We start from the raw sequence: 25734 nt of genomic DNA, 5'->3' as shown, positions 1-25734 counted from the left end.
CAAGCACTTAATTGACCGTAATTAGGATTTATGCAGGGGTCTGCCCTACACCCTATTCTATAACACACATGCCTAAATTTCATAGCGTGCAACTCCAAAGGGGGCGAGGCTCTGGGAGGGGCACGAGCAGGTCTGGGGCCTTCCCAGAGTTTAGGCACGATATTATAGAATACCTGCATTTGCACACCTAACCGCCATTAGTTAGGCACAAGCACTTACACCAGTGTTTGGTTGGCGTAACTGCTCGTGCCCAAAGTTAGGTGAGAAATGTGCGGATTATCCTGGTACCTTTCTGCGTCATTTATTCAATTTCCTCCTTATTGGTTCGGCTAATAACAAACCCTAAGAAGTGTCTGTTATTGTTCCCACTTAGAGCAGAATTCAGAAGTTAGAGTGAGCAGTGAACTCGCTGTTTTTCACTGTATGTTTTTCAAATCGTATCTGCCTCTGCTCCCGTGCACATACATTGTAGAATGCTAAACTCATGTCAGAGGTGCCAATAATTGTCAGGTATACATGTTAGGCGCTATTCATAACTTATGCACCAAATTGCTTAGGGAGTCACTAAGCCGCAGTAGTGTTTTTAGCTCGCAGTAGAAATCAAGTGGCGGTAAACGCCATGACGCCCATTATATTCCTATGGGTGTTTACTGCCAGCTGATTTCTACCACGAGCTAAAAACGCTAGCACGGCTTAATAAAAGACCCTCTTAGCATGTAACTGTGAAGGGGGTGTACATGTGGGTGGGCTGTGGGTGTGTAGCCAAGCGAAGCACCAAGAGTATCCTAAAAAGACATTTTAAAAACATCCAGGAACGTAACACCTTTGAAGTTTAAATGATGAAATATTTTGACATCCACCAGACAGGACTTAACAGATATCTGGGTTTCCTCTCACATTATCAAAACCACAAAATTATACTTCTTTCTCACTCTCTGGTGACCCATCCATCTCTCCCTGTTTCCCCCACCCCCACCCTACCCTCTCTTAGCTTTCTCCGTAATTGGAATGCTTTTATGTTTCACATATATATTCTGATATTTGTCATCATTTGTTCATTTCTGATCTGAAGAAGAAGGTATTGCCTTCAAAAGCTAATTAAAAAATGTATTGTTAGTCCGATAAAAAAGGGATAACCTTATTTTCTTTTCTTTGTTTTGTTTTATTTCTATTTATTTTCTTTAAAAGTGAACTAACATGGCTACCACATCACTTCTAGAACTGGTTGCTAGAGAAGGTGGTTATAGCAGTTAGCATATCTGGGTTTTAAAAAAGTTTGGACAAGTTCCTGGAGGAACAGTCCATATGGGGGAAGCCACTAATTGCCCCGGGATTGGTTGCATGGAATCTTGCTACTGTTTGGGTTTCTGCCAGGTACTTGTGACCTGGATTGGCCACTGTTGGAAGCAGAATTCTGGATTAGATGGACCATTGGTCTGACCCAGCATGGCTATTCCTATGTTCCTTAAAGAGTAATGAAAGCAAATAGATAAAGGGATCATGGATTTGATATACCGTCTTTCTGTGGTACAACCAACGAGGTACTGTTCTACCACACTCCAGAGGGAGTTCACAGCCAGAAGTGATGTGGTAGCCACGTTAGTCCACTTTTAAAGATAATAAATAGAAACAAAACAAACAAAATAAGATGATCCATTTTTATTGGATTAACTTAATACATTGTTTGATTAGCTTTTGAAGGCAATACCTTTTCTTCAGATCAGAAATGAGCAAATGATGCGAAGGTCAAAACAACCATACATTCATTTTTTTTCTGATCATAGCATGCCAGGTGTAGAACGAAGCATATTTTGGAGATGGATCTGCAGGAGGAGACAGTGATGCTATAATGATTGGTTATTAATGCATTGTTACTGTTCATTTAGCTGGAATACTTTTTAAGAAGACTGTGGGGACCAGATGTAGCAAAAAGAAATCTTCATCAGTTGTAGTCAAGGCTGCCAGTGGAAGAGGACTGTGTGGTAAAGGTATGCTTAGCTTTAACATAAAAGGGATTAATGGGCTTTGTGGGATCAGAGCGGTATTGCCAGCACCGTACTGAGGGCTGTGTGAGTAGTGCGGCCGCACAGAGCACAAAGAAGGTGGGGGCACCAAAACTGCTCCCCATCCATTGTCTCCTCTTGTTGGCTGCAGCACAGTGCAGGGCGGGGGTGCCAGGGAGTGTGTCACACAAGGGGCTGTTTGGCTTGGTATGGACCAGGGGCGTAGCTACTATGGGGGCATGGGCCCCTGTAGATTTGGCCCTGGACCCCCTTGCCGCGACCCTCTTGACCCCCCCTTCCCTCCGCCAACCCTCCCCTGCCGCCGTCGCGTACCTTTGCTGGTGGGGGGGTCGGCAGCGCCGGGGGGGGGGCTAAAATGTGTCCCTTCACCTCGGGCTCTGGACCCCACTCCTGTTGAAGTCTGGCTACGCCCCTGGTATGGACATGGGTTACAAGAGGATTATGTTTGTTCCTAAGTTAGCAGGTCTGTGATAGGCGCAGGCCTGGGTATGTAATTAATGTAGAACTCAATAACAAGTTGAGTTCTACTTTACGCTGTGGCTTTGCTGTCTCTGTTCCTCACTACAGTGCAAGCTATCACATGAGCATTCTGGAAATTCTGGAGTGTGTTATGCTCTAAATCATTTGACTAACATATCAGCTGTGTCCCCTGTTGCTGGTTGAAAGGTCTTAGGACCCTTCTGTGCGGCGGAAAAATCTCTTCTTTGGCTACTTACATTCTGTGCAAAATAGTAAGCCATAGAGGGGCATAATCAAATGGCGCCGGCGATCTATTTTGGCGGCGCCACAACAGCTCGCCGGAACTGTATTATCGAAAAAGATGGCCAGCCAACTTTTGTTTCAATAATACGGTTGGGGCCGGCCAAATGCCACAGATCGCCGGGTTTGAGATGGCCGACTTTGTTTTTCAGCGATAATGGAAACTGGAACCGGCCATCTCAAACCCGGCCAAATCCAAGACATTTGGCCGTGGGAGGGGCCAGCATTCGTAGTGCACTGGTACTTCTGGATGTTTAGAGCTTGCTGATCAGGAATGCGAAGAAATGCAAAGTGATACACTTGGGGAGTAGAAATCCAAGGGAGACGTATGTGTTAGGCGGGGAGAGTCTGATAGGCATGGACGGGGAGAGGGATCTTGGGGTGATAGTATCTGAGGACCTGAAGGCAACGAAACAGTGCGACAAGGCGGTGGCAGTAGCTAGAAGATTGCTAGGCTGTATAGAGAGAGGAGTGACCAGCAGAAGAAAGGAGGTTTTAATGCCCCTGTATAAGACGTTGGTGAGGCCCCACCTGGAGTATTGTGTTCAGTTTTGGAGGCCGTATCTTGCAAAGGATGTTAAAAAAATGGAAGCGGTGCAAAGAAAAGCTTCGAGGATGGTATGGGATTTACGTTCCAAGACGTATGAAGAGAGGCTTGCTGACCTGAACATGTACACCCTGGAGGAAAGGAGGAACAGGGGTGATATGATACAGACGTTCAAATATTTGAAAGGTATTAATCCGCAAACGAATCTTTTCCGGAGATGGGAAGGCGGTAGAACGAGAGGACATGAAATGAGATTGAAGGGGGGTAGACTCAGGAAAGATGTCAGGAAGTATTTTTTCACGGAGAGGGTGGTGGACGCTTGGAATGCCCTCCCGCGGGAGGTGGTGGAGATGAAAACGGTAACGGAGTTCAAACATGCGTGGGATATGCATAGAGGAATCCTGTGCAGAAGGAATGGATCCTCAGAAGCTTAGCTGAAATTGGGTGGCGGAGCAGTTGGGGGGAAGGGGGTGGTGGTTGGGAGGCGAGGATAGGGGAGGGCAGACTTATACGGTCTGTACCAGAGCCGCTGATGGGTGAGGGGGTGGTGGTTGGGAGGCGAGGATAGGGGAGGGCAGACTTATACGGTCTGTACCAGAGCCGCTGATGGGAGGCGGGACTGGTGGTTGGGAGGCGGGAAATACTGCTGGGCAGACTTATATGGTCTGTGCCCTGAAAAGGACAGGTACAAATTCAAGTTAAGGTATACACATATGAGTTTGTCTTGGGCAGACTGGATGGACCATGCAGGTCTTTTTCTGCCGTCATCTACTATGCTACTATGTTACTTGTTCAGGAGTGCTGTATTTTGTGATACTGTTTTGAGAAATGTTCAAGAAAGACTTCATACAAATGAAAAAAGTCCCTGACGTGCACTTCTCTTAATGGCCGTCTTTCTCCCTGAACAGGGAAATCAAAAGCTTTTGCACACTGCTTTTTTTTTTTTGTAGTAACAGTGGGATTTGAACCAGCCACCTCTGCATTACAAGAGCCATGATGTAACCACTTGGCCACAGCTCCACTTACTTGGGTGTCCCTCCCTTTTGATTATACCCTTCCAGGTCTCGCTCAGCCACTCACAGACAGCTTAATGCACTGTGATTGGCTGAGAGAGACCTGAAGGGGTATAATCAAAAGGGAGGGACACCCAACTAAGTGGAGCTGTGGCCAGGTGGTTACATCATGGCTTTTGTAATGCAGAGGTGGCTGGTTCAAATCCCACTGTTACTACTAAAAAAAACTATGAGCAAAAGCTGTTTTGATTTCCCTGTTTGGGGAGAAAGCCGGCCATTAAGAGAAGTGCACTTTCAGAGAGAAAGACGGCTATTAAGGGAAGTGCACGTCAGGGACGGCCATCAAGGGAAAATGAACGGCAGGGACTTTTTAAAATTTGTATGAAGTCTTTCTTGAACATTTCTCAAGGACTTTTTTTAATTTGTATGAAGTCTTTCTTGAACATTTCTCAAAACAGTATCACAAAATACAGCACTCCAGAACAAGTAAGTCATAACATAACTGATCAGCAAGATCCTTTTTTTTTTTTAACGAGCTGGCCGACTGGCTTCCCCTCCTAGGAAGGAAATGTTTTAAAGTTTTTTTTTTGGGTGGGAGGGGGTTGGTGACCACTGGAGGAGTATGGGGAGGTCATCCCCGATTCCTTCCGGTGGTCATCTGGTCAGTTTGGGCATCTTTTTGAGACTTGGCCGTGAAAATAAATAGACCAAGTAGAACCGGCCAAATGCTCGTCATTGCCGGTTTTCTTTTTTCCATTATCAGCTGAAGCCGGCCATCTCGTAAGCACGCCCACATCCCACCTTCACTACCCTGCTGACACGCCCCCTTGAAGTTTAGCCGCCTCCGCGACGGAATGCCGGTGAGTGTGTCCAAAAATCGGCTTTCGATTATACCGATTTGGCCGGTTTTAGGAGATGGCCGGCCATCTCTCGATTTGTGTCGGAAGATCGCCGGCGATCTCTTTCGAAAATAAGCCTGCTAGTTACAACCGGGCAGGGGTAGACTGACCATTTGGACAATAGGGCAGTGACCGAGGGCCCACAACCGTAGGGGGGCCCACTGTGCCCTAACGTCTATCTAATTTAATTACTTTTGATAGGTGGTTGGGGGCCCGATGACCCTTTCTGCCGTAGGATCGCTGTGTTTCTACTGTTGTGCCGTGATGGGGCATGCTAATGGTAGCAGTTCTTGCATACTCCCATTTGGAACCCATGTTCAAGTCATAACAGAACCACCAGGTCCCACCACAAGATAAAATGAAAGCATCACGTGCTTTTCAAACTTTAGTACTGCTGGTGTGGCTACAAATCTCGGTCTTTGGCTTTGCAATTCTGGTTGGGTGACCACGAGGAGCTTTTACCGGCAGGTCTTCCAGAACCCGGTATTGGGTCTGGATCCACGGTTTGAGGAGGAGGGACTTGGCGTTCTTAAATCATTATCCCCCAGATTCTATATAGTGTGACTTAAGTTACATGCGCAAATCCCGTCATATTCTGGATTTGCGCACACAACTTAATTAGTTAACAAGTCAATCAATGCCGATAATTGCCAATTAAAAAGCAATTATTGACACTAATTGGCATTAATGAGAATTTACATGCACAACTGTCTAAGCATATTCTGTAACGTGATCCGCATAAATTCTAAGTCGCATAGTTGAAAAGGGGGTGTGACCATGGGCGGGTCATGGGCATTTCTGAAATCTGTGCACGTTGTTATAGAATACACCCAAACTGCGTCTAATATAGGTGTTGGCATTTACACTAAGATTTACTTGGCGTAACTGCCTGTGACTAAATTTAGTCTCGCGGGTGGGCGCTTGGCATATTCTATAAGCGCAGAAATTTAGGCTTTTTTTTTTTGCTGCTGATTTTTTAGTCGTGATATATAGAATCTAGTCCTATTTGTGGTAAGGGGCTGGTGGTGGCTGCAAGTGTTTCCTTTCCAGGTAGCCCACAGGCCCACTAATGAGACTGACAGCCCACCCCCTTTCCTGCTGTGGTCACATTTTTAGTCAGAATCCCATGCAAAAATGAAGACACATTGAGGGGCATAATTGAACGCAGACACCCACCTCCATGGGCGACTATCTCCGAGGACGGGTCCGCGAAGGGGCGGGACAGACCGTATTTTCGAAAAAGATGGGCATCCATCTTTTGTTTCGATAATATGGTTTGGTGCCGGGCAAATGCATCGGATTTGGGTGGATTTGAGCTGGGCGGTATCGGTTTTCAGCGATAATGGAAACCGAAGCCGCCCAGCTCAAAAACGAACAACTCCAAGGCATTTGGTCGTGGGAGGGGCCAGGATTCGTAGTTCATTGGTCCCCCTCACATGCCAGGATACCAGCCGGGCACCCTAGGGGTGACTTGTAAAAAGCTAAAAAAAAAAAATTAAAATAGCTCCCAAGTCCATAGCTCCTTTACCTTGGATGCTGAGCCCCCCCCCAATCCCCCCCAAAACCCACTGCCCACAACTCTACACCATTACCATAGCACTTATGGGTGAAGGGGGGCACCTAGATGTGGGTACAGTGGGTTTTAGGGGCGGTTTGAAGGGCTCCCATTTACCAGCACAAGTGTAACAGGTGAGGGGGGGATGGGCCTGTGTCCACCTGCCTGAAGTCCACTGCACCCACTAACAACTACTCTAGGGACCTGCATACTGCTGTGATGGAGCTGGGTATCAGTAGAGAATCCACAAACGTGGAGAACTCAACGAAATCCCACGGATAGTCACAATATATCAAAACAGTGGGTAAAAAACCAGGAGTTCCAGAGTAAAGATGAACCAAACTTTATTAATCAGTATATGGAGCTGGGTATGACATAAAAAGTTGTGAAACATCATGTTTTGTGGTGGGAGGGGGTTAGTGACCACTGGGGGAGTCAGGGGAGGTCATCCCCGATTCCCTCCAGTGGTCATCTGGGCAGTTGGGGCACTTTTTGGGGACTTGTTCGTGAAAAAAAAGGTTCCAAAAAAAGCGGCCCAAATTCTCGCTACTGCTGCCCTTCTTTTTTCCATTATCGGCCGAGGGCGCCCATCTCTCTTCGGCCGATAAACACGCCCCAGTCCCGCCTTCACCACGCATCCGACACGCCCCCGTCAACTTTGTTCGTTCCCGCGACAGACTAGTTGGAGGCGCCCAAAATCGGCTTTCGATTATACCGATTTGGGCGCCCATGATAGAAGGGCGCCAGTCTCCCGATTTGTGTCGCAATATGGGCGTCTTTCTCTTTCAAAAATAAGCCTGATTGGGTCTCTTTTACTAAGGCGCGCTAGCATTTTTAGCGCGCTCTAATATCTATGGCGTTCTAAAAATGGTAGTACGTCTTAATAAAAGACCCCCATTATTTTTACAATTTTACTGAAGAAGATAAGGGATAATTCCAAGTTGTGGCCAAGATGGTTTCTATTTTTATGGTTAAAATGAATGTGATATAATGCCTTCATGTTATTTTAAAAAAGTATTTTCATTAGTAAGAAAGGTGAAAAAGGACATGAAAGACATGAGTGTTGTTAGAAACATTTCTTTGTAAACCAATCTAGGAAATGAAGGTAAACCTGATGGTTGGAAGGGCTGAAGTTTAAATCTAAGGCAGGAGTGTGGTAGCCGTGTTAGTCCACTCTTAAGGTTATCAATAGAAATCAAACAAAATAAAACATGGAAAAGAAAATAAGATGATAGCTTTTTTATTGGACATAACTTAATACATTTCTTGATTAGCTTTCAAAGGTTGCCCTTCTTCGTCAGATCGGAAATAAGCAAATGTGCTAGCTGACAGTGTATATAAGTGAAAACATTCAAGCATTACTATGACAGTCTAACAGGGTGGGAGGATGGGGGGTGGGTAGGAGGTATGCATGGGGACATCAAAGCATATCATTGATATTCTAACAGGATGGGTGTGGATAGGTGAGGGGTGGGGTGATCAACAGAGACATACAGCTTTATGGTTTATAATGGGCTAGGCACAAATTGTAATTGTAAAAAAAAAATGTTATGGAGTGAGGAATATGTTTTTAGCTTGTTTTCAAAATGTGTGCACACAGTTTAATAACATTTTCTTGGAACAGACCTGCTCTAGAATATTTCCAGTCCTGCTTTACTTTCTGCCATACAACAGTAAAATTTAAAATAATTTTTCTGCTCACAAGAAGGTTTGGTTCAATGGCCTGGGTACCATACCAGACTGCTGTTATTATGTAGGAAGCTTGGTGTATGCTGGGCAGGAAGAAGACACTTGTACATGTTGTTATGTTAATCTCCGATTGCCTAGGTTCTGTCTCTCTGTTTTTTGTCAGCCTTGACTATTGGCACTGGTACAGATTGAGTTAAGGCACTTACTGAGCCTCATTCTTTTCCATGGTTTGCCTTTGGATTAAAATCATTCTGAACTGCCTCATCACAGGTTTGCAGTCCATCCAGTTGCCAGGGGGAGGAAGACGATATATGGTCAGGATCTTGATTATATTTCCAGTCCTATCTGTTTTGTAAGGCCTACCCTACTGATGCTACTCAATAGACTCTACATTATATTGCCTCAAAGGACAATTTTATTCCTTATTATTTTGTACCTTATTTTACACATGTACCCCCTCCCTTACCTGACCCTATTTCTTATTGACTTGTAAGCCACATTGAGCCTGCTTGTGTGTGGGAAAATGTGGGGTACAAATTCTGCAAATAAATAAATAAATAAATAAATATGTGTGCTATTAACCAAATAAAGAAGGGAAATGATAAAAGGAGTAATACATCATCAATTTCAGAGATAAAAAGCAGTTTTAATGTGTGGTCCTGTCAATGTACTCTTACTTATGAACTGAGCACACACTTCCGCAAATGCATTTGGAAATGCCGCTCTTTGACCTGCCAGCAGGCGTGGTTGTTTAGCTTGGCTTCCCCGATTGCTTAGCCAGAAGGGCATGGCCCCAGTCAGGTGGAAGTAAAAACTCAGAGCAGGAACAAGGCAGAGAGGTCCAGAGCAGTATGAAATAGCCCTTCAGGGTAGACTTCCACAAGTTAAGGACAAGGAACCAGAAGAGTAGCCAAGGTAGGGAAGTTCACAGTGGAACATTGTGAATTACTGACCCCCCTGGCTTAACAGAAGCGAGGCCCTTTTTTTTTCTTTTAAATACCAACTTCTAAGTTGATACTCCTGTGTACATGCTGACTAGCTGTATTTTGGCGGGAACTACTCTCTTTGTATTGAAACTGAGTTACAAGAGGATTATGTTTGTTCCTGAGTTAGTAGGCTTGCGTTAGGAACAGGCCTGGGTACGTAATTGATGCACAACCCAATAACGAGTTTTATTCTACTTTACACTGTGACTTGGCTGTGTCTTTGGAAGATCTGTGCCTCACACTCGTGCATGCTATCACATGGGCATTCTGGAAACGTCTCTGAAAATGAGAAAAAAATACAAAAAATACATGGTAAACTGTTGTCGAAGGGGTCATGTTGTGGTGTTAACTTCTCATATGTTTCTCCAGCATTTTGAGCGAATTCCTCTTTTGTCTTACACATTAGTAAGGTAAATTATCTGTACTCTACTGCAAACTTGAAATTGCTTTTATTATTTCCAAAGCATAGATTTTATTCTACAACTTTCAAAGCATTGAATTTACATTCTTATACCTTGCCTAATAAATGGCTACCCTATAGGCACGTTTTGGAAACTGCTTTTTGGTCATCAGCTCTGGACTTGGTTATTTCATTTGCTTCTGTGCAACAGATGCAAGAAAGTGGTGGTGTGCGAGAGGGTGAACATGCTTTCAAGCTGAACTTGAGCCAACAAAATTTCTTAAGGCAATTATGATGGCTGTACATTGGCTTCTGATGAAAGCCTGTGTTTCATTTAAGATGAGTTCAATGACTTGTAGGATCTTGATTGGCTTAGCACCTAGCTATATGACTAAACTGATAGTTTCCCTCACTAGGTAGTTGTCATTGTTTTTAGAGTCATCAATTATCTTACTTTCCATCGGTAAAAGGGACATAATCCAAATCAGTGCTTAGTTATTCATATCAAGCTACACTGATTTGGAATTCCCTTCCCTCTATTGTGAAATCGGAAACTCATTACATGGGGTTTCAAAAAAAAAAGTGAGGACTTTCTTTTTGTTTTGTTTTGGTTTTTTTTTTACTTTTTAATTAATCATACATTGCAAAAGAAAATAACAAGGTGACAACAGATAGATAATACAAACATCCACAGATAAGGTGTTTTGAATATGCTCCCTGCGGGTTACATCTTATCCATTGAGGTAGCCACCAAAATATTGGCTTTTCACAACTGTGCTATTTTCTGTATTATCCCCCCAACCCTTCCCCTCTCCATTCACACTACACATGTAGCTCAAGCACTCAAGAACCCGATTCAGAGAAAGAGGTAAGTACCTTACAGGTACTTTGGGACAGAAAAGAAGTGAACCAACAAAGGACAGTACCTGAAATTCCTAGAGATGAGAGTCTGCAAGGAGGAAGAAGAAAGTAACTAACTAGATCAAAGGCTGCAGAGAGGTCAAAGGAACTCAGAAGAACAGCATCACTGTGGAGATCAGTAAGAAGGGAAGTAAGGATTGTCTCAGTGGAGTGACCAGGGCAGAAACCAGATTGGTAGGGGTGCAAGAAATTGGAGGATTCAGCATGCTGGAGCAGCTGTGAGTAGACAATTCATTCATTAAGCTTGGCCAGAAAGGGGATGTTTGAAATGGGTCTGTAGCTAGCAATAGCAGAGGAGTCAAGGGAAGTGTTCTTTAAAATTGGGCAAATAACAGAAGTTTCCCAGGCAGAAGGCACAAGTCCCAGTGAGAGGCAATCGGTTGCCATATTGAGAGCTAGTGGGAGAAGCCAGAAGAAATATCAATCCTGGAGGAAGGAACAGGGTCAAGAACACAAGTAATGTTTGGATTGTGGTGCCCCATCCCTAACATCCACAACCCTTGCTCTTGTTATAATGGCACCCTGGCCGCTGCTAAACCAAAAATCCCCTATAGTACCCAAAAACACTGCCACACACACCCCCATAATCAGACACACACTCAACTGCACACTCCCCCAACACATACATTCCTCCATTCCCTTCTTTCCAGTGTCCCCCATCTCCTATTGCTCCTTCCCCCACCCACTGCGTTCCCAGTAGAGCATAACACGGGGACAAAGTTTGTCTCCCTGCCCATCCCTGCGAGCTCTGTCCCCGTCCCAGCCCTGTCCCCATGAGCTTTGTCACCATTCCATCCCTGTGAGCTCTTTCCCCATCCCTGCCCAGTCCCCACGAGTGCTGTCCCCGTCCCTGTGAGCTCTATCTGATCCCATCTGCACTACTACTACTACTATTTAGCATTTTTATAGCGCTACAAAGCGTACGCAGCGCTGCACAAACATAGAAGAAGAAAGACAGTCCCTGCTCAAAGAGCTTACAATCTAATAGACAAAAAATAAAGCAAGCAAATGTTGTTTCTTTTTATACTTTAATAAAATGATTTATATATAAAACCATGACTGTTCAAGGCTTGTGCAGATTGTTTTTGACTTGTAACCACTCGCCTCCACCTACCCTCCTCTCCTCTTTCCTCTACAATTAATTGGAGAGGAGGGTAGGTGGAGGCGAGTGGTTACAAGTCAAAAACAATCTGCACAAGCCTTGAACAGTCATGGTTTTATATATAAATCATTTTATTAAAGTATAAAAAGAAACAACATTCTGTACAACGGTTATTTTATAGATTACAAACAATACAGAACAAAGATCAAGCAAAACCCCTGTCTCCTCCCCCCTAACCCTCCCTCACAAATATCCCCTCCAATATCGGGAAAACTGAACAAGCCAGATTACTACAGAATGCTACATAGAAAATTTGTGCTAACAGAATACCTCAGTCACACACACAAAACACAAATGCCAAATACATAATAGTTGACCAAAAAGGATAAACATAAATCTCAAGAAGCCACACCTTGTATGTAGTACAACACCAAAGAAATAGAAAGAGATGCATTTCCTCCTATAATGTGCAAAATATAAAGCTCACACATGCCAGGGATGGAGTTAGGGTAATTCAATTAGGGCAACTGACCCTGGCCAGAGAGAGCCCTAAGTGTGCTGAAAGCTGAAGAAGGCACGGCCTGGTAGTGGGCTTTGGGGTTCGGCCCCCCCCAAAAAAAATTTCTAATCACAGCTCTGGCAGAATACACATGTCAAATCTGACATATTCTGATCACAGATAATAAAATTATTTTTCTATGTTTTTGTTGTCTGGTTATTTTATTTTTGAAATCATGTTGGTCCCAGGCTCTGGTTTCTGTTTCCCTCTGTCTTCTCTTAACTCACTCACCAGGGTCTCCTGCCCATTTGACATTTCTTCTTCTTCCTCCATGCTCACCATCCATCTTCCATTTCTGTGTCCATATCTTTCTTCGTGTTCAACATCTCCCTTCTCTGTGTCCCCTATATTTCTCTATCCAGCATCTTCCCTGTGTCCATCTCCCTGCATTCATCATTACCACTATATGTCCCTATCCCCTCCCCCTGTGTCCAGCGTCAGTCCTGTGTGTCCCTATGCCCCACAAGTCTAGGATCTCCCTTCTGTGTTCCTATTGTCCTCCATGGCTTGATTGCTTGAAAGAATATTTGGAGCCCAAATTCTTAGTGGTTTCTTAATGGAGTGGAGTGATGGCCTAATGGCTAGAGCAGTGGGCTGAAAACCAGGGTTCAAATTCTTCTTCTGTTCCTTGTGACCTTGGGCAAGTTACTTAACCCTCCATTGAACCAGATTGTAAGCCCTCTGGGAACAGGGAAATACTTATGGACCCAAATGTGATTATGCTTTGAGCTATTAATTGAAAGGGTGTGAGCTAGATCCTAAATTCCCATCCCACTTCCCTTCTCTTACCAGGGGACTGTGTTGGAATGTCCCTACTGAAAAAGACCTGCATTCCACTTGTGACTGTAGACTGTTAAGGGAGCAGTAATCTTAAACAATTTTGTTTTATTTAAGAATTGAGGGAAAATGGGTGTCGTCATTGATAATGCACTGAAACCTTCTGCTCAGTATGCTGCTGCGGCTAGGAAAGCGAAATAGAATGTTGGGTATTATTAGGAAAGGTATGGAAAACAGGTGTGAGGATGTTATAATGCCGTTGTATCGCTCCATGGTGCGACCGCACCTTGAGTACTGTGTTCAATTCTGGTCGCCGCATCTCAAGAAAGATATAGTAGAATTGGAAAAGGTGCAGTGAAGGACGACTAAAATGATAGCGGGGATGGGACGACTTCCCTATGAAGAAAGACTAAGGAGGCTAGGGCTTGTCAGCTTGGAGAAGAGACGGCTGAGGGGAGACATGATAGAGGTATATAAAATATTGAGTGGAGTGGAACAGGTGGATGTGAAGCGTCTGTTCACTCTTTCCAAAAATACTAGGACTGGGGGACATGCGATGAAACTACAGTGTAGTAAATTTAAAACAAATCTGAGAAAATATTTCTTCACCCAATGCATAATTAAACTCTGGAATTCATTGCTGGAGAACTTGGTGAAGGCGGTTAGCTTAGCAGAGTTTAAAAAAGGGTTAGACGGTTTCCTAAAGGACAAGTCCATAAACCACTACTAAATGGACTTGGGAAAAATCCACAATTCCAGGAATAACATGTATAGAATGTTTGAACTTTTGGGAAGCTTGCCAGGTGCCCTTGGCCTGGATTGGCTGCTGTCGTGGACAGGATGCTGGGCTTGATGGACCTTTGGTCTTTTCCCAGTGTGGCATTACTTATATACTTTTAAATTTCCCCTTTGAGTTCTGGCAAATAGCACTATATCCTTAGCATGTAGAGAAAGGACATCAAGGTCTATAAGAATACTAGAAAAGTTACCCACAAGAGGGTGGTAAAGCATCATATGTATGAAATCTGGTTTTGAGGATTACCATACTTCTCACCCCTTTCTCCAGTTTTTTCATCAAGGAGATTGAGTTAGGATGTTTCCTGGAATATGTTTGAAATACTGCCGGAAAGAAATTCATAGAACAGAAGAAGAAATCACAAGGTTTGGATCTGGTAAAGCTTTATGCTGTTGTTTTTTTTAATATGCTTTAAATTTTTTAATTCTTATTTTTTTTTTACAAAAATGTAATTGAAAAATTCATCAGTTTAATTCTCTTCAGTAAAAATAAATTGAATGTGTTACGCAACAGGTCCATTTAATCTACGCTTAAATTCCTGAAAATGATATAAGATTAGGATTGGATCTGATTCTGCCAAAACAAGCCCCCAACTAACGAAACAGATCCATTATTCCAATAAAGCTAATTTTATGACATCACTAAGAATATCATATTGATAGAAGGAATAAACTCATAGGTATATTCAGATGGAATAATTTCTGTTGTCCTCTCTTGCCAAGCGTATTTACGTGATAAGAGATCCTTTGTATACTGTATGATAAAAACCCTTCTAGAGCATGACCCTGTTATGTGCTGAGTCTTGAATGCCCATTTTGAAAAGCTGAAGGACTCTACAGCACAAGCACATCAGTATTTGGAACGTTGTGGGTAGTTTATACTGCAAGTTGAGGCCATTTGCACTACACCATGCTCTTAAGTCAAGATTGGGCTACTGTATGCATTCTTCCCCCATAAATTATTGAGAAGACTAGAAATTATCCAAAATGCAGCCACCAGGGATTGTTTGAGTGTTGAGAATTAGAGACCACGTCTCTGTGATATTGAAAAGTCTACCACAGCTCTGTATCAAAACATTGACTATCACATTGCTCCTGGTCTAGCTTGCCAAGCACCCTGTAACTTAGACCAGTCTTACTCAATTGTTTGTACAATTTGCCTTCAGTTTAGCCACCCTTCTATTTATCTCAATGACGTTGTACTACCCATCTTGTCCTATCTATATATCTCAACTGCACTTGCCCCCTTGACTACCTATTAAGATGCTTCATTGTATTATATGAACAGCTTTAACATCATATCTGTATTATATGACTCTGGAGTGGAGGAGTAGCCTAGTGGTTAGTGCAGCAGACTTTGATCCTGGGGAACTGGGTTCAATTCCCACTGCAGCTCCTTGTGACTGTGGGCAAGTCACTTAACCCTTCATTGCCCCAGGTACAAAATAAGTACCTGAATATATGTAAACCGCTTTGAATGTAGTTGTAAAATACCATAGAAAGGTGATATATCAAGTCCCCTTTCCCTTTCTAATATGTTGCCTATGCAGGTGTTTCATTTGTAGTGTTCTGGTCTAAAGCAAACGTTGCAAGCTTAAGCTTTGTGCATTAAGCCCTAAGTATCCAGTATGTGGTGCAACAAGTTAATGGCAATCATGAAATTGCATCAGAGAGTGTGCCTCTCTGTTGTGAAAGTGCATCACAGAGCATGCCTCGCCATGGTGAAAGAGCATTAGAATGTGCCTCTCCATGGTGAATTTACATCACAGAGTATGCCTCACTGTGGTGAAATGATATCAGTGTTCCTCTCCGTGGTGAAATTACATCAGAGTGTTCCTTGTCGTGTTTAAATTACATCAGATTGTGCTGTGCCATGGTGAAATTACATCACAGAGTGTGCCTCTCCTTGGTGAAATTACATCAGAGTGTGTCAGGTTCAGCGTGGACCACAGGAGACAGCCCGGCTATCTCCCGCAGTCTGAATATCAAGTGGAGTATGCCTAACTTGTTTAGCACGCACTTGTCAGGGCTGTGCACATGTAGATGGAGCATGGGCATGTTGTCAAGTGACACACACAGCTTATTGAATACTACCAGTTGTGTGCATTGTGTGGTGCACTTAGGTGAGCCGTTGACCTGTCGTGAGTAGGTGCACTTAAGTTTTGGCTCACTAGGGTGGCTTTGTGCTAATATTCTATAAAAAGCTTAGGTTCACCCTTACGCTGTTATAGAATTGGCGCTAAGCACGTCTATTTGTAGTACATAAGATAAGGCGCTATTTAGCAAGCTGTTCACATGTCCTTTTCATGCTTTGAATTTATTTCACCACACCGGTTGCTGGCTTAAGTGTGCAACAGTTTCACTTTTTTATAACGTTCAGGAGTTCTGTTGACTTTGACCCCTGACACAGGTGTACTGATTCCAAAACACGGCCCGTGTTGGGTCTACAAATAAAGGACTCTTGATTGTCTCATACTTGAGAGCCCATGGTGCTTTTTTTTCTTGCTTCTATATGTTTACTTTGACCCTCTCTTTTGCCACTCATGGAATTCACACTGTTCTGCCCAGAGACTTTGGCCAACAGTTTTTCCTATGCGTATAAAATAAAACCACTTGCTTAATTGATTTATTTTTACTTTGTTAATATAAACAATTTTTTAAAATGAGGTAAACTTGGATAGCAATGATGTGATGCAGTGTCAGAACTATACATATTAAAACAGAGCAGTAGAACTTTCATATAAGAGAAATATTATAAATGTCAGTAGAATATAAAGCAATTAACACAATGAAAGCTGATTTGTTCAAGCTATACCTATTGAATGCCGGCTTTGGTGAATCTCTTCAAAAAAACAGTTTATAAATTACAGTTAATAAATAAAACTCATTATTATCCCAGATTTGAATAATATTAAATTTAATTGTAAATTCATGTCATATGATAATATATATATATATATATATATATATATATATATATATATATATATATATATATATATATATATATATATATATATATATTTGTTGCATTTGTATCCCACATTTTCCCACCTATTTGCAGGCTCAATGTAGCTTACATTGTTCTGTCATGGCAATTGCCATTCCAGAATGAGAGATACAAGTGGTATTACGTAGAGAACATGAATGACAAAATAAAATTGAGCAAACGGGTATAAAGAGAACACATTCAGGATAATAGGTAAACGGGTAATGCGTTAAAGTTCATTTGAAGGATCATTGCGGTATGCCTTATTAAAGAGGTAGGTTTTCAGTAATTTCCGAAAGTTGGTTAGGTCGCTTTGTTTTTTCATGTCAAGTGGTAATGCATTCCATAGCTGCGTACCTATGTAGGAAAAGCTTTGTAAACAGGGTCCTTAATATTTTTAAGTTAATTACAGAAACATTCAAGGAGCTTGCTTTCCCTATTTACTCACCAAATTAGTCTCTCCAGTGACAATATATCAGAGGAATGTTTATGTATATATATATATATATATATATATATACACACACACACACACACACACATATAGCAACATGACATAAATATTTCTTAGTGTACACCGCCTTGAGTGAATTCCTTCAAAAAGGCGGTAAATACTACTACTACTACTACTACTACTACTTAACATTTCTAGAGTGCTACTAGGGTTACGCAGCGCTGTACAGATTAAGAAAAAGGACAGTCCCTGCTCCAAGGAGCTTACAATCTAATGGGCGAAATGTCAAGTAGGGGCAATCCAGATTTCCTGAATAGAGGTATGGTGATTAGGTGCCGAAGCCGACATTGAAGAGGTGGGCTTTTAGCAAGGCTTTGAAGATGGGCAGGGAGGGGGCCTGGCGTATGGGCTCAGGGAGTTTGTTCCAGGCACGAGGTGAGGCGAGGCAGAAAGGGCGGAGCCTGGAGTTGGCGGTGTTTCTTAAGTAATTCTAGAACACATTCAAGAAAAACTTTTTTTTTGTTACATTTGTACCCTGTGCTTTCCCACTCATGGCAGGCTCAATGCGGCTTACATGGGGCAATGGAGGGTTAAGTGACTTGCCCAGAGTAACAAGGAGCTGCCTGTGCCTGAAGTGGGAAGTGAACTCAGTTCCTCAGGACCAAAGTCCACCACCCTAACCACTAAGCCACTCCTCCACTGTTGCTATTATTTGAGATTCTACATGGAATGTTGCTATTCCACTAGCAACATTCCATGTAGAAGTCGGCCCTTGCAGGTCACCAATGTGGCCGCGCAGGCTTCTGCTTCTGTGAGTCTGACGTCCGTGCAGGACGTCAGACTCACAGAAACAGAAGCCTGCGCAGCCTTCTACATGGAATGTTACTAATGGAATAGCAAACATTCCATGTAGAATCTCCAATGTTTCTTAAGTAATTCTAGAACACATTCAAGAAAAACGTTTTTTTTGTTACATTTGTACCCTGTACTTTCCCACTCATGGCAGGCTCAATGTGGCTTACATGGGGCAATGGAGGGTTAAGTGACTTGCCCAGAGTCACAAGGAGCTGCCTGTGCCTGAGGTGGGAATTGAACTCAGTTCCTCAGGACCAAAGTCCACCACCCTAACCACTAGGCCACTCCTCCGAAATGGAGTTAAAAGAAAAAGAATTAAAGGAATGTTGTCAGCTAACAGATTGCAAATTGCCTACTCTTTCCATAGGTTAAAAAAAACCAAAACGTTTCAGCCGCTTTTAACCCCAGCCTTTAGCTGCTCATAAATTACCAGCTACTTCATTCATGACTGTATAACCACATCACATTTAAATGTGCAGGAGTTTTGAAGATGAACCCAATTTCCACGCATCCAAATGGAAATGAAAACATCTCATGCTAAGCCCTCAGTTGGCTTAAAAAAATAGCTTGAGTGATACAAGTACACTTAACTCTTTTCTAAATAAGGTGATAATTGACCTATATCACATGCTGTATTCCAGAGGAGCATCTGTAATTGTACCCTGGTCAAAAAAAATCATGCAATGTGACACCCGCCAGCCAGTTTTCACAATAGCAGTTCTCACACTCTGGAACTCATTCCCAGAGGGGCTACACTGAATTCAAGACTACCGCTACTTCAAGAAGCAGGTGAAAGCCTGGCTCTTCTCCCAAACTTTTAACACATTTGGTCACTGACTATCCACTCATTCCCCACCTGGACAGACTTGCTGTACACCCTGTAACTAAGGCCAGTTCCACGTACTTCATTCAACTGTACATATACCTCCAAATTCTACCAATGATACCCAAAGTTAGAATGCACTTTCAGACAAACTTCAATTGTTTTGAGATATAAAAGAGTTTACATCTATGTTAAATTAAAGACTGTGCTGTTTCAGGAAACCTGTAGCATCAACCCGCTGTAATCTGATGACAGTGTTTTCTAACCTAATGCAATTGCATGAACTGTTAATCCTGTACAATGTATATATTGTATGGGTGATGGTCAGGCTGTCTTATGTAGTGAAGGTAATATTGATGGAGATTGTATTGCTGTTTTGTTTTTATGCTGTACTGTTGTTTTATTTTATTATTTTATTTAATGCATGTAATGTTGTAATGTGCCTAGAATTGGTAGATAGTGCAGAATGTAAATTTTTAAATAAATAAATAAATAGAGGCAGTTATGAACGTAACACAAAATGGTACTAAACAGGTGAATAATTGGCATTAACAAACACTAATTGGCACTGATTTGCAGTTGTGTGCGTAACAGACATATGCCCCTGTTCTATAAACAGTGCATCTAACTTCTCTCGTGTAAGGGTAGTGTTAACGTGGGAAGGGTATGGGTATGTTACGTACGTTCTGACTATTCTTATGCACACTTTATAGAATAACTGTATTTACACACTAAACCACCACATTTAGGTGCCGTGGAGGGGCATAATCGAACGGGGGCGCCCATCTCTGGGGACGGCCCTGGGAAGGGGCGGAGCCAACCGTATTATCGAACAAGATGGGTGTCCATCTTTCGTTTCGATAATACGGTCGGGGCCAGCCAAATCTCAACATTTAGGTCAACCTTAGGTTGTGGGAGGAGCCAGCATTTGTAGTGCACTGGTCCCCCTCACATGCCAGGACACCAACCAGGCACCCTAGGGGGCACTGCAGTGGACTTCAGAAATTGCTCCCAGGTGCATAGCTCCCTTACCTTGGGTGCTGAGCCCCCCAAACCCCTCCAAACCCATTACCCACAACTGTACAACACTACCATAGCCCTTAAAGGGTAAAGGGGGGCACCTGCATGTGGGTACAGTGGGTTTGTGGTGGGTTTTGGAGGGCTCCCATTTACCACCACAAGTGTAACAGGTAGGGGGGATGGGCCTGGGTCCGCCTGCCTGAAGGGCACTGCAGTACCCACTAAAAAACTGCTCCAGGGACCTGCATAGTGCTGTGATGGAGCCTGGGTATGACATTTGAGGCTGGCAAAAAATGTTAAAAAATATTTTGGGGGGTGGGAGGGGGTTGGTGACCACTGGGGGAGTAAGGGGAGGTGATCCCCGATTCCCTCCGGTGGTCATCTGGTCAGTTCGGGCACCTTTTCAAGGCTTGGTCGTTAACAAAAAGGGACCAAGTAAAGTCGGCCAAATGCTTGTCAGGGCCACCCTTCTTTTTTCCATTATCGGCCGAGGACGCCTATCTCTTAACCTCGCCACAGTCCCGCCTTCGGTACACTGCCGACATGCCCCCTTGAACTTTGGCCGTCCCCGCGACGTAAAGCAGTTGAGGCTGGCCAAAATCGGCTTTCGATTATACCGATTTGGCTGCCCTTAGGAGAAGGGTGCCCATATCCCGATTTGTGTTGGAAGATGGGCGCCCTTCTCCTTCGAAAATAAGCTGGATAATTTATTTCAGCTATAGACATGGCATAAGTGGTTGTGTGTAGAGTTTGGCACGTAACTGCAGACCTGCTAGTATTCTATAACAGATTTGACGCACAACTTTGATGTCTGAAGCCCAGTTTTTGGCACCTAACTTTTAGCAACCTGTATAGAATTTACATAAGAACAAAACAATAGCCATACTGGGTCAGATCGATGGTCCATCTAGCACAGTATCCTGCTTCCAACAGTGGCCAATCCAGCTCACAGGTACCAAGCAGAATACCAAATAGTAGCAAGATTTATGCTACTAATCCCAGAAACAAGCAGTGGCTTTCCCTATTTCTATCTCAATAGCAGACTATGGACTTTTCCTCCAGGAACTTTTCCAAATCTTTTTAAAACTCACATACACTAACCACTGTAACTACATCCTTTGGCGAGTTCCAGAGCTTAACTACTTGCTGAGTGAAAAAATATTTCCTGCTATTCATTTTAAATGTATTACCATGTAACTTCATTGAGTGTCCCCTAGTCTTTGTACTTTTTGAAAGAGTAAAAAATCGATTCACGTTTACCCAGGATTTTGTAGACCTCAATCATATCCCATCTCCACTGTCTCTTTTCCAAGCTGAAGAGCCCTAACCTCTTTAGCCATTACTCTTAGGAAGGCACAAGGCTGAAGATTTGCCTGGGGCACCTGATACCCTTGTACCAACCGGCCCTGTATTTATCAGCAGCGTGCTGAAGGCCCGGCTGTAGGAAAGATGGAGAAGTTTCTTCAGCCCTGATCCTGGGTGCAGGAACCAAAGTGTAGGGAGGTGGCAGACGTGTGGGAGGAGAGAAGGAGATGCCAGGGCCTGGGGAAAAAAGTGAGAAGGTTGAGGGGGAGGAGAAGGAGAGGGAGAGGGAGAGGTGAGAGACACCTGCATATCTATGTCAGAGAAGTAAGGTCTACTTGAAGTTGTATCTTTCCACTAAGTTAAGCTGGCATATTCTTGTGCTACAGTTTTCTTTGTAATAAACCAAACTACTTAATACAATTCCCAACTTTCTCTCTGGTGAAAAATACTACAACAAGACAAAAACCAGAGTAGTAACTTAAAGAGATCTATGAGAAGACTAACTTTGAAGAATACAAGGCAAATGCCCCAAAGAACATTATAAGATTTATATAAGGTTCTTTGGGGCATTTGCCTTGTATTCTTCAACGTCAGTCTTCTCATAGATCTCTTTAAGTTACTACTCTGGTTTGTGTCTTGTTACAGTTTTCTTTGTGGTAGGTCGAGAATTATGGAATTCTGTTCCGCAAGAATTGAGAATGATCACTTCTCAACTGATATTTCATAAATATCTGAAGACGTATATGTTCATGGTGGCTTTTGGTGAATAAAGGCAGTTGTTTTGAGACATTTGTACTTTGGTAGATATTTTATTGTTTCATTTTTGGTGTGTGTCTTAGTTGCTGATTTTATGTGTGTTATTTTGTAACCTGCTTAGAGTTTTAGATAATGTGGGGTGTAAATTTAAAAAATGAATGCACAAATGAAGGAATGATTGAAGGGAGTGTGATGGGTGGATGAAGAAAAGAGTGAGAGACGGAGGAGAAGGGACTGCAAGAGAGCCCTGGAAGAAGAGGGGGAGAAGGCTGCTTGTTGGCTGGATGAGAGTAGGGAAGAAATATGAAGTGGAGAAGGAAAGTGAGAAGTTTATATTGCAGAGGGGGTGGGGGTGGAGGACACTTGCCAAAGAAGAAATACACTCCTGCTGCCATCCTCTCAAAAAACAAACAAACAAACAAACAAATAAAAAAATAGTAAAGGGATTGGAGCATGTGGCAAGTACATTTTGTCCTGGAGGAATTTTCAAATCCCTGCTCATGGGGAATGGTCGTGTTCAGTTGGTTTAAGAAACATGCTAATTTGAATACCTTGGATACCCTAAAACCCCAAACAAGTTGCAGTCCCGAACTCCTGACTTACACTACTGTACAACTGAAATTCCTTTAAAATATGCTCTTAAAATCAGAGGGAGCCTGGGCTTGGTACATTTATTTTCATATAAATGATGGGCTTTTGTGATTATGAAGATAAACTAGGGTGGAACCAAAACTGTCAGAGTGCCTAATGTTTTATTAAATTGATATATAATGTTTTCTTCTTATGTACACACATCCCTCGAGTTTTGCAAAAAGATTAATATTGTATATTCCAGACTGCAGACAACTAGAATATATTTAGCCAGCCTGTGTTTGTATTTATGTATATATACAGACCTTCCAACTGGGAAAGAAAAGAGTGTGTGTGATTAGCAGTGAGGGAAATAGATGGAGGAGCATCTGATCCTTTCCTGACATTTTAAGAGCTGCAGTTTTTGAAGGTTTTGGTGAATGTTTCTGAGGCTTAGAGAACACGCAAAATACAGGTGCAGGAAGTACTTTGAAATTGCTTGTGATCAGCCATACTTCTTATGCTCACCGACACACACAGAGCTTCAGCACACTAATCAGCGCACGCATGCACATGGCCTCTGTTGGCACTGGGTCTTGCTTCTGTTATTTCTTCGCTTTTTGCAAGCAAGGATCCGCTGTGTTTATACCACAGCTTCTTGGACTTATTTTTAATCACTCAGCATTTCCAGATCTGAGCTTAGTGTGAGTTACAAACGAGGTAGAGGTCCCTGCTTCAGAGAGCTTCTCATCTAAGGGTCTGATTTACTAATGTGTATTCTCATGAGTGATACTTTGACTTAGTACATAGGTTCCATTGACAATAATGGGGCTTGCGTTAGATGAAACTTGTTAAATCTAGTTTGGGACAAATCCAGCACAAAAGATCAAGTTTTGAAAGTTTTCAGCCAGGAAATAGGATTCAAAACTGAAGGTGGAGTTGGTTGCATATTTTAGTCAGAAGATAGATGATTTGCTTGCGGGAATGGGGGTACGGAATGATGTGAATGTGAGAAGAGGGTTGGTGAGTGATAGTGAGGGGACAGATGGGTATGTTGGAGGTGGGGTTGAGATATTGGAATGGAGTGCATTTAGGCAGCCTTCCTGGGTGGAATCTGAAAATTGTCTGCTGGGAGTGAATGGAGGCTCAAGTCTGGCTCAGGTTCAATTGACTTGGATTAAGAATGAGCGGCAAGGGTTATTGAAGGTGATGTGTACTATGATTGGGAATAGTTTGGTTGAGGGAAGGGTTCCAGCAGCGTTGCCCAGCCAGTTTTGAAGGATGTGAAAGGGGATGTTTTGGTTGTAGCAAACTACAGGCCCATTGCTAATTTGTGTCTTTGTGCTAAAGGAGCAGAGAGGTTGGTATTACGCCAATTGATGGATTATTTAGAGTTGGGAGAGGTACTGAGCCCTTTTCAGTCAGGGTTCTGGATTGGTCATGGAACTGAAAGTTTGTTGGCTATGTTGTTATCTGAGGTTAGAGCATATATTGATGCTGGTGAGGTGGCATTGGCTGTCTCGCTTGATTTAAGTTTGGCATTTGATCTTTTAGATCATACGGTGTTGGAAAGGTTGTGTCAATTGGGGATAAAGGGCACAGTTTTTGAATAGCTTGAATCTTTTCTTTTAGACTGTACTTATTTTGTTCAAGAAGGGGGTATTCAGTCGACAAGTTACCCTAGTAAGTGTGTGGTCCCTCAGTGGGTCATTATTATCACCAGTTCTGCTTTATTTTTGGCTCCTTTAGTTAAAAAAAACTCCAGGAGTACCCAGTAGGGTATATGTATATGCCAATGACATCTTAGTAGTGGGTTATTCTTCCCCTTCATCGGTGGACCTTTCCACCCATGAGTAATTGTTTAAAGATGGTGGGTGATTGGCTACAGCAACATAAAATGATTTTGAACATAGCAAAGGCTAGAGCAGTGATGGCGAACCTATGGCACAGAGCCCTCTCTGTTGGCACGCGCGCCGCCGGTCGCCTCACCCGAAACTTAGCCCTCCCACCCACCCGGCGTCAAGCATTCCTCCCTCCCTCCCACCCGGCACTAGCCCGCCCGGCCTCCATCCCTCCCTCCGAACCCGAAGAAATTTAAAAGTCTTCCCTTGTTCGAGTAGGCGGCGTCAGCATCAGCAGTAGCAGCGAAAAGCGTGCTGCTGGTTCGTCGCGTCTTCAGCCTTCCGTCTCTCAAGCTCTCTGGTCCTGCCCTCATTTCCTGTTAGGGCGGGACCAGAGAGCTTGAGAGACGGAAGACTGAAGACGCGCCAAACCAGCAGCACGCTTTTCGCTGCTGATGCTGATGCCGCCTACTCGGACAAGGGAAGACTTTTAAATTTCTTCAGGTTCGGAGGAAGGGAGGGATGGCGGGCTGGTGCCGGGTGGGAGGGAGGGAGGGAGGAATGCTTGATGCCGGGTGGGTGGGAGGGTGCCCTGGTGCACGCTGGGTGGGAGGGAGGGAGCGAGGCCTGGTGCTTGGGTGGGAGGGTGGGTGGCCTGCCTGGTGGGTGGGTGGGAGGGAGGCCTGCCTGCTTGCTGCTGCTTGGGTGGGTGGGAGGCCTGGTGCTTAGGTGGGAGGGAGGGAGGCTTGGGTGGCCTGGTGCTTGGGTGGGAGTGCTGGGTGAGTGCATGGCCTGGTGCTTGGGTGAGAGGGAGGCAGGCCTGGTGCTGGGTGGGTGGCCTGGAGCTGGGTGGGAGGGAGGGAGGCTTGGGTGGGAGGCCTGGTGCTTGGGTGGGAGTGCTGGGTGGGTGCATGGCCTGGTGCTTGGGTGGGAGGGAGAGAGGCCTGCCTGGTGCTTGGGTGGGTGGGTGTCCTGGTGCTTGGGTGGGAGTGCTGGGTGGGTGGATGGCCTGGTGCTGGGTGGGAGGGAGGGAGGCCTGGGTGCTTGGGTGGGAGTGCTGGGTGGGTGCATGGCCTGGTGCTGGGTGGGAGGGAG

General features: G+C 43.7%; 1 protein-coding gene across 1 annotated transcript in view; it reads left to right on the top strand.

Annotated features, from left to right (window-relative positions):
• The window catches only part of ZNF831 (zinc finger protein 831), a 63220-nt gene that overhangs the window by 12510 nt on the left and 24976 nt on the right, over positions 1-25734 (top strand). The window contains exon 4 of the mRNA XM_030213455.1: positions 1887-1988. Coding sequence (XP_030069315.1) covers positions 1887-1988 — 102 coding nt within the window. The remainder of the gene's footprint in view (positions 1-1886; positions 1989-25734) is intronic.

This window comes from Microcaecilia unicolor, chromosome 8 (genome assembly GCF_901765095.1).
Source record: "Microcaecilia unicolor chromosome 8, aMicUni1.1, whole genome shotgun sequence".
NCBI lineage: Eukaryota > Metazoa > Chordata > Amphibia > Gymnophiona > Siphonopidae > Microcaecilia > Microcaecilia unicolor.
The sequence above is the reverse complement of the archived record's forward strand: the minus strand, read 5'-3'. Positions and strand labels throughout refer to the sequence as shown.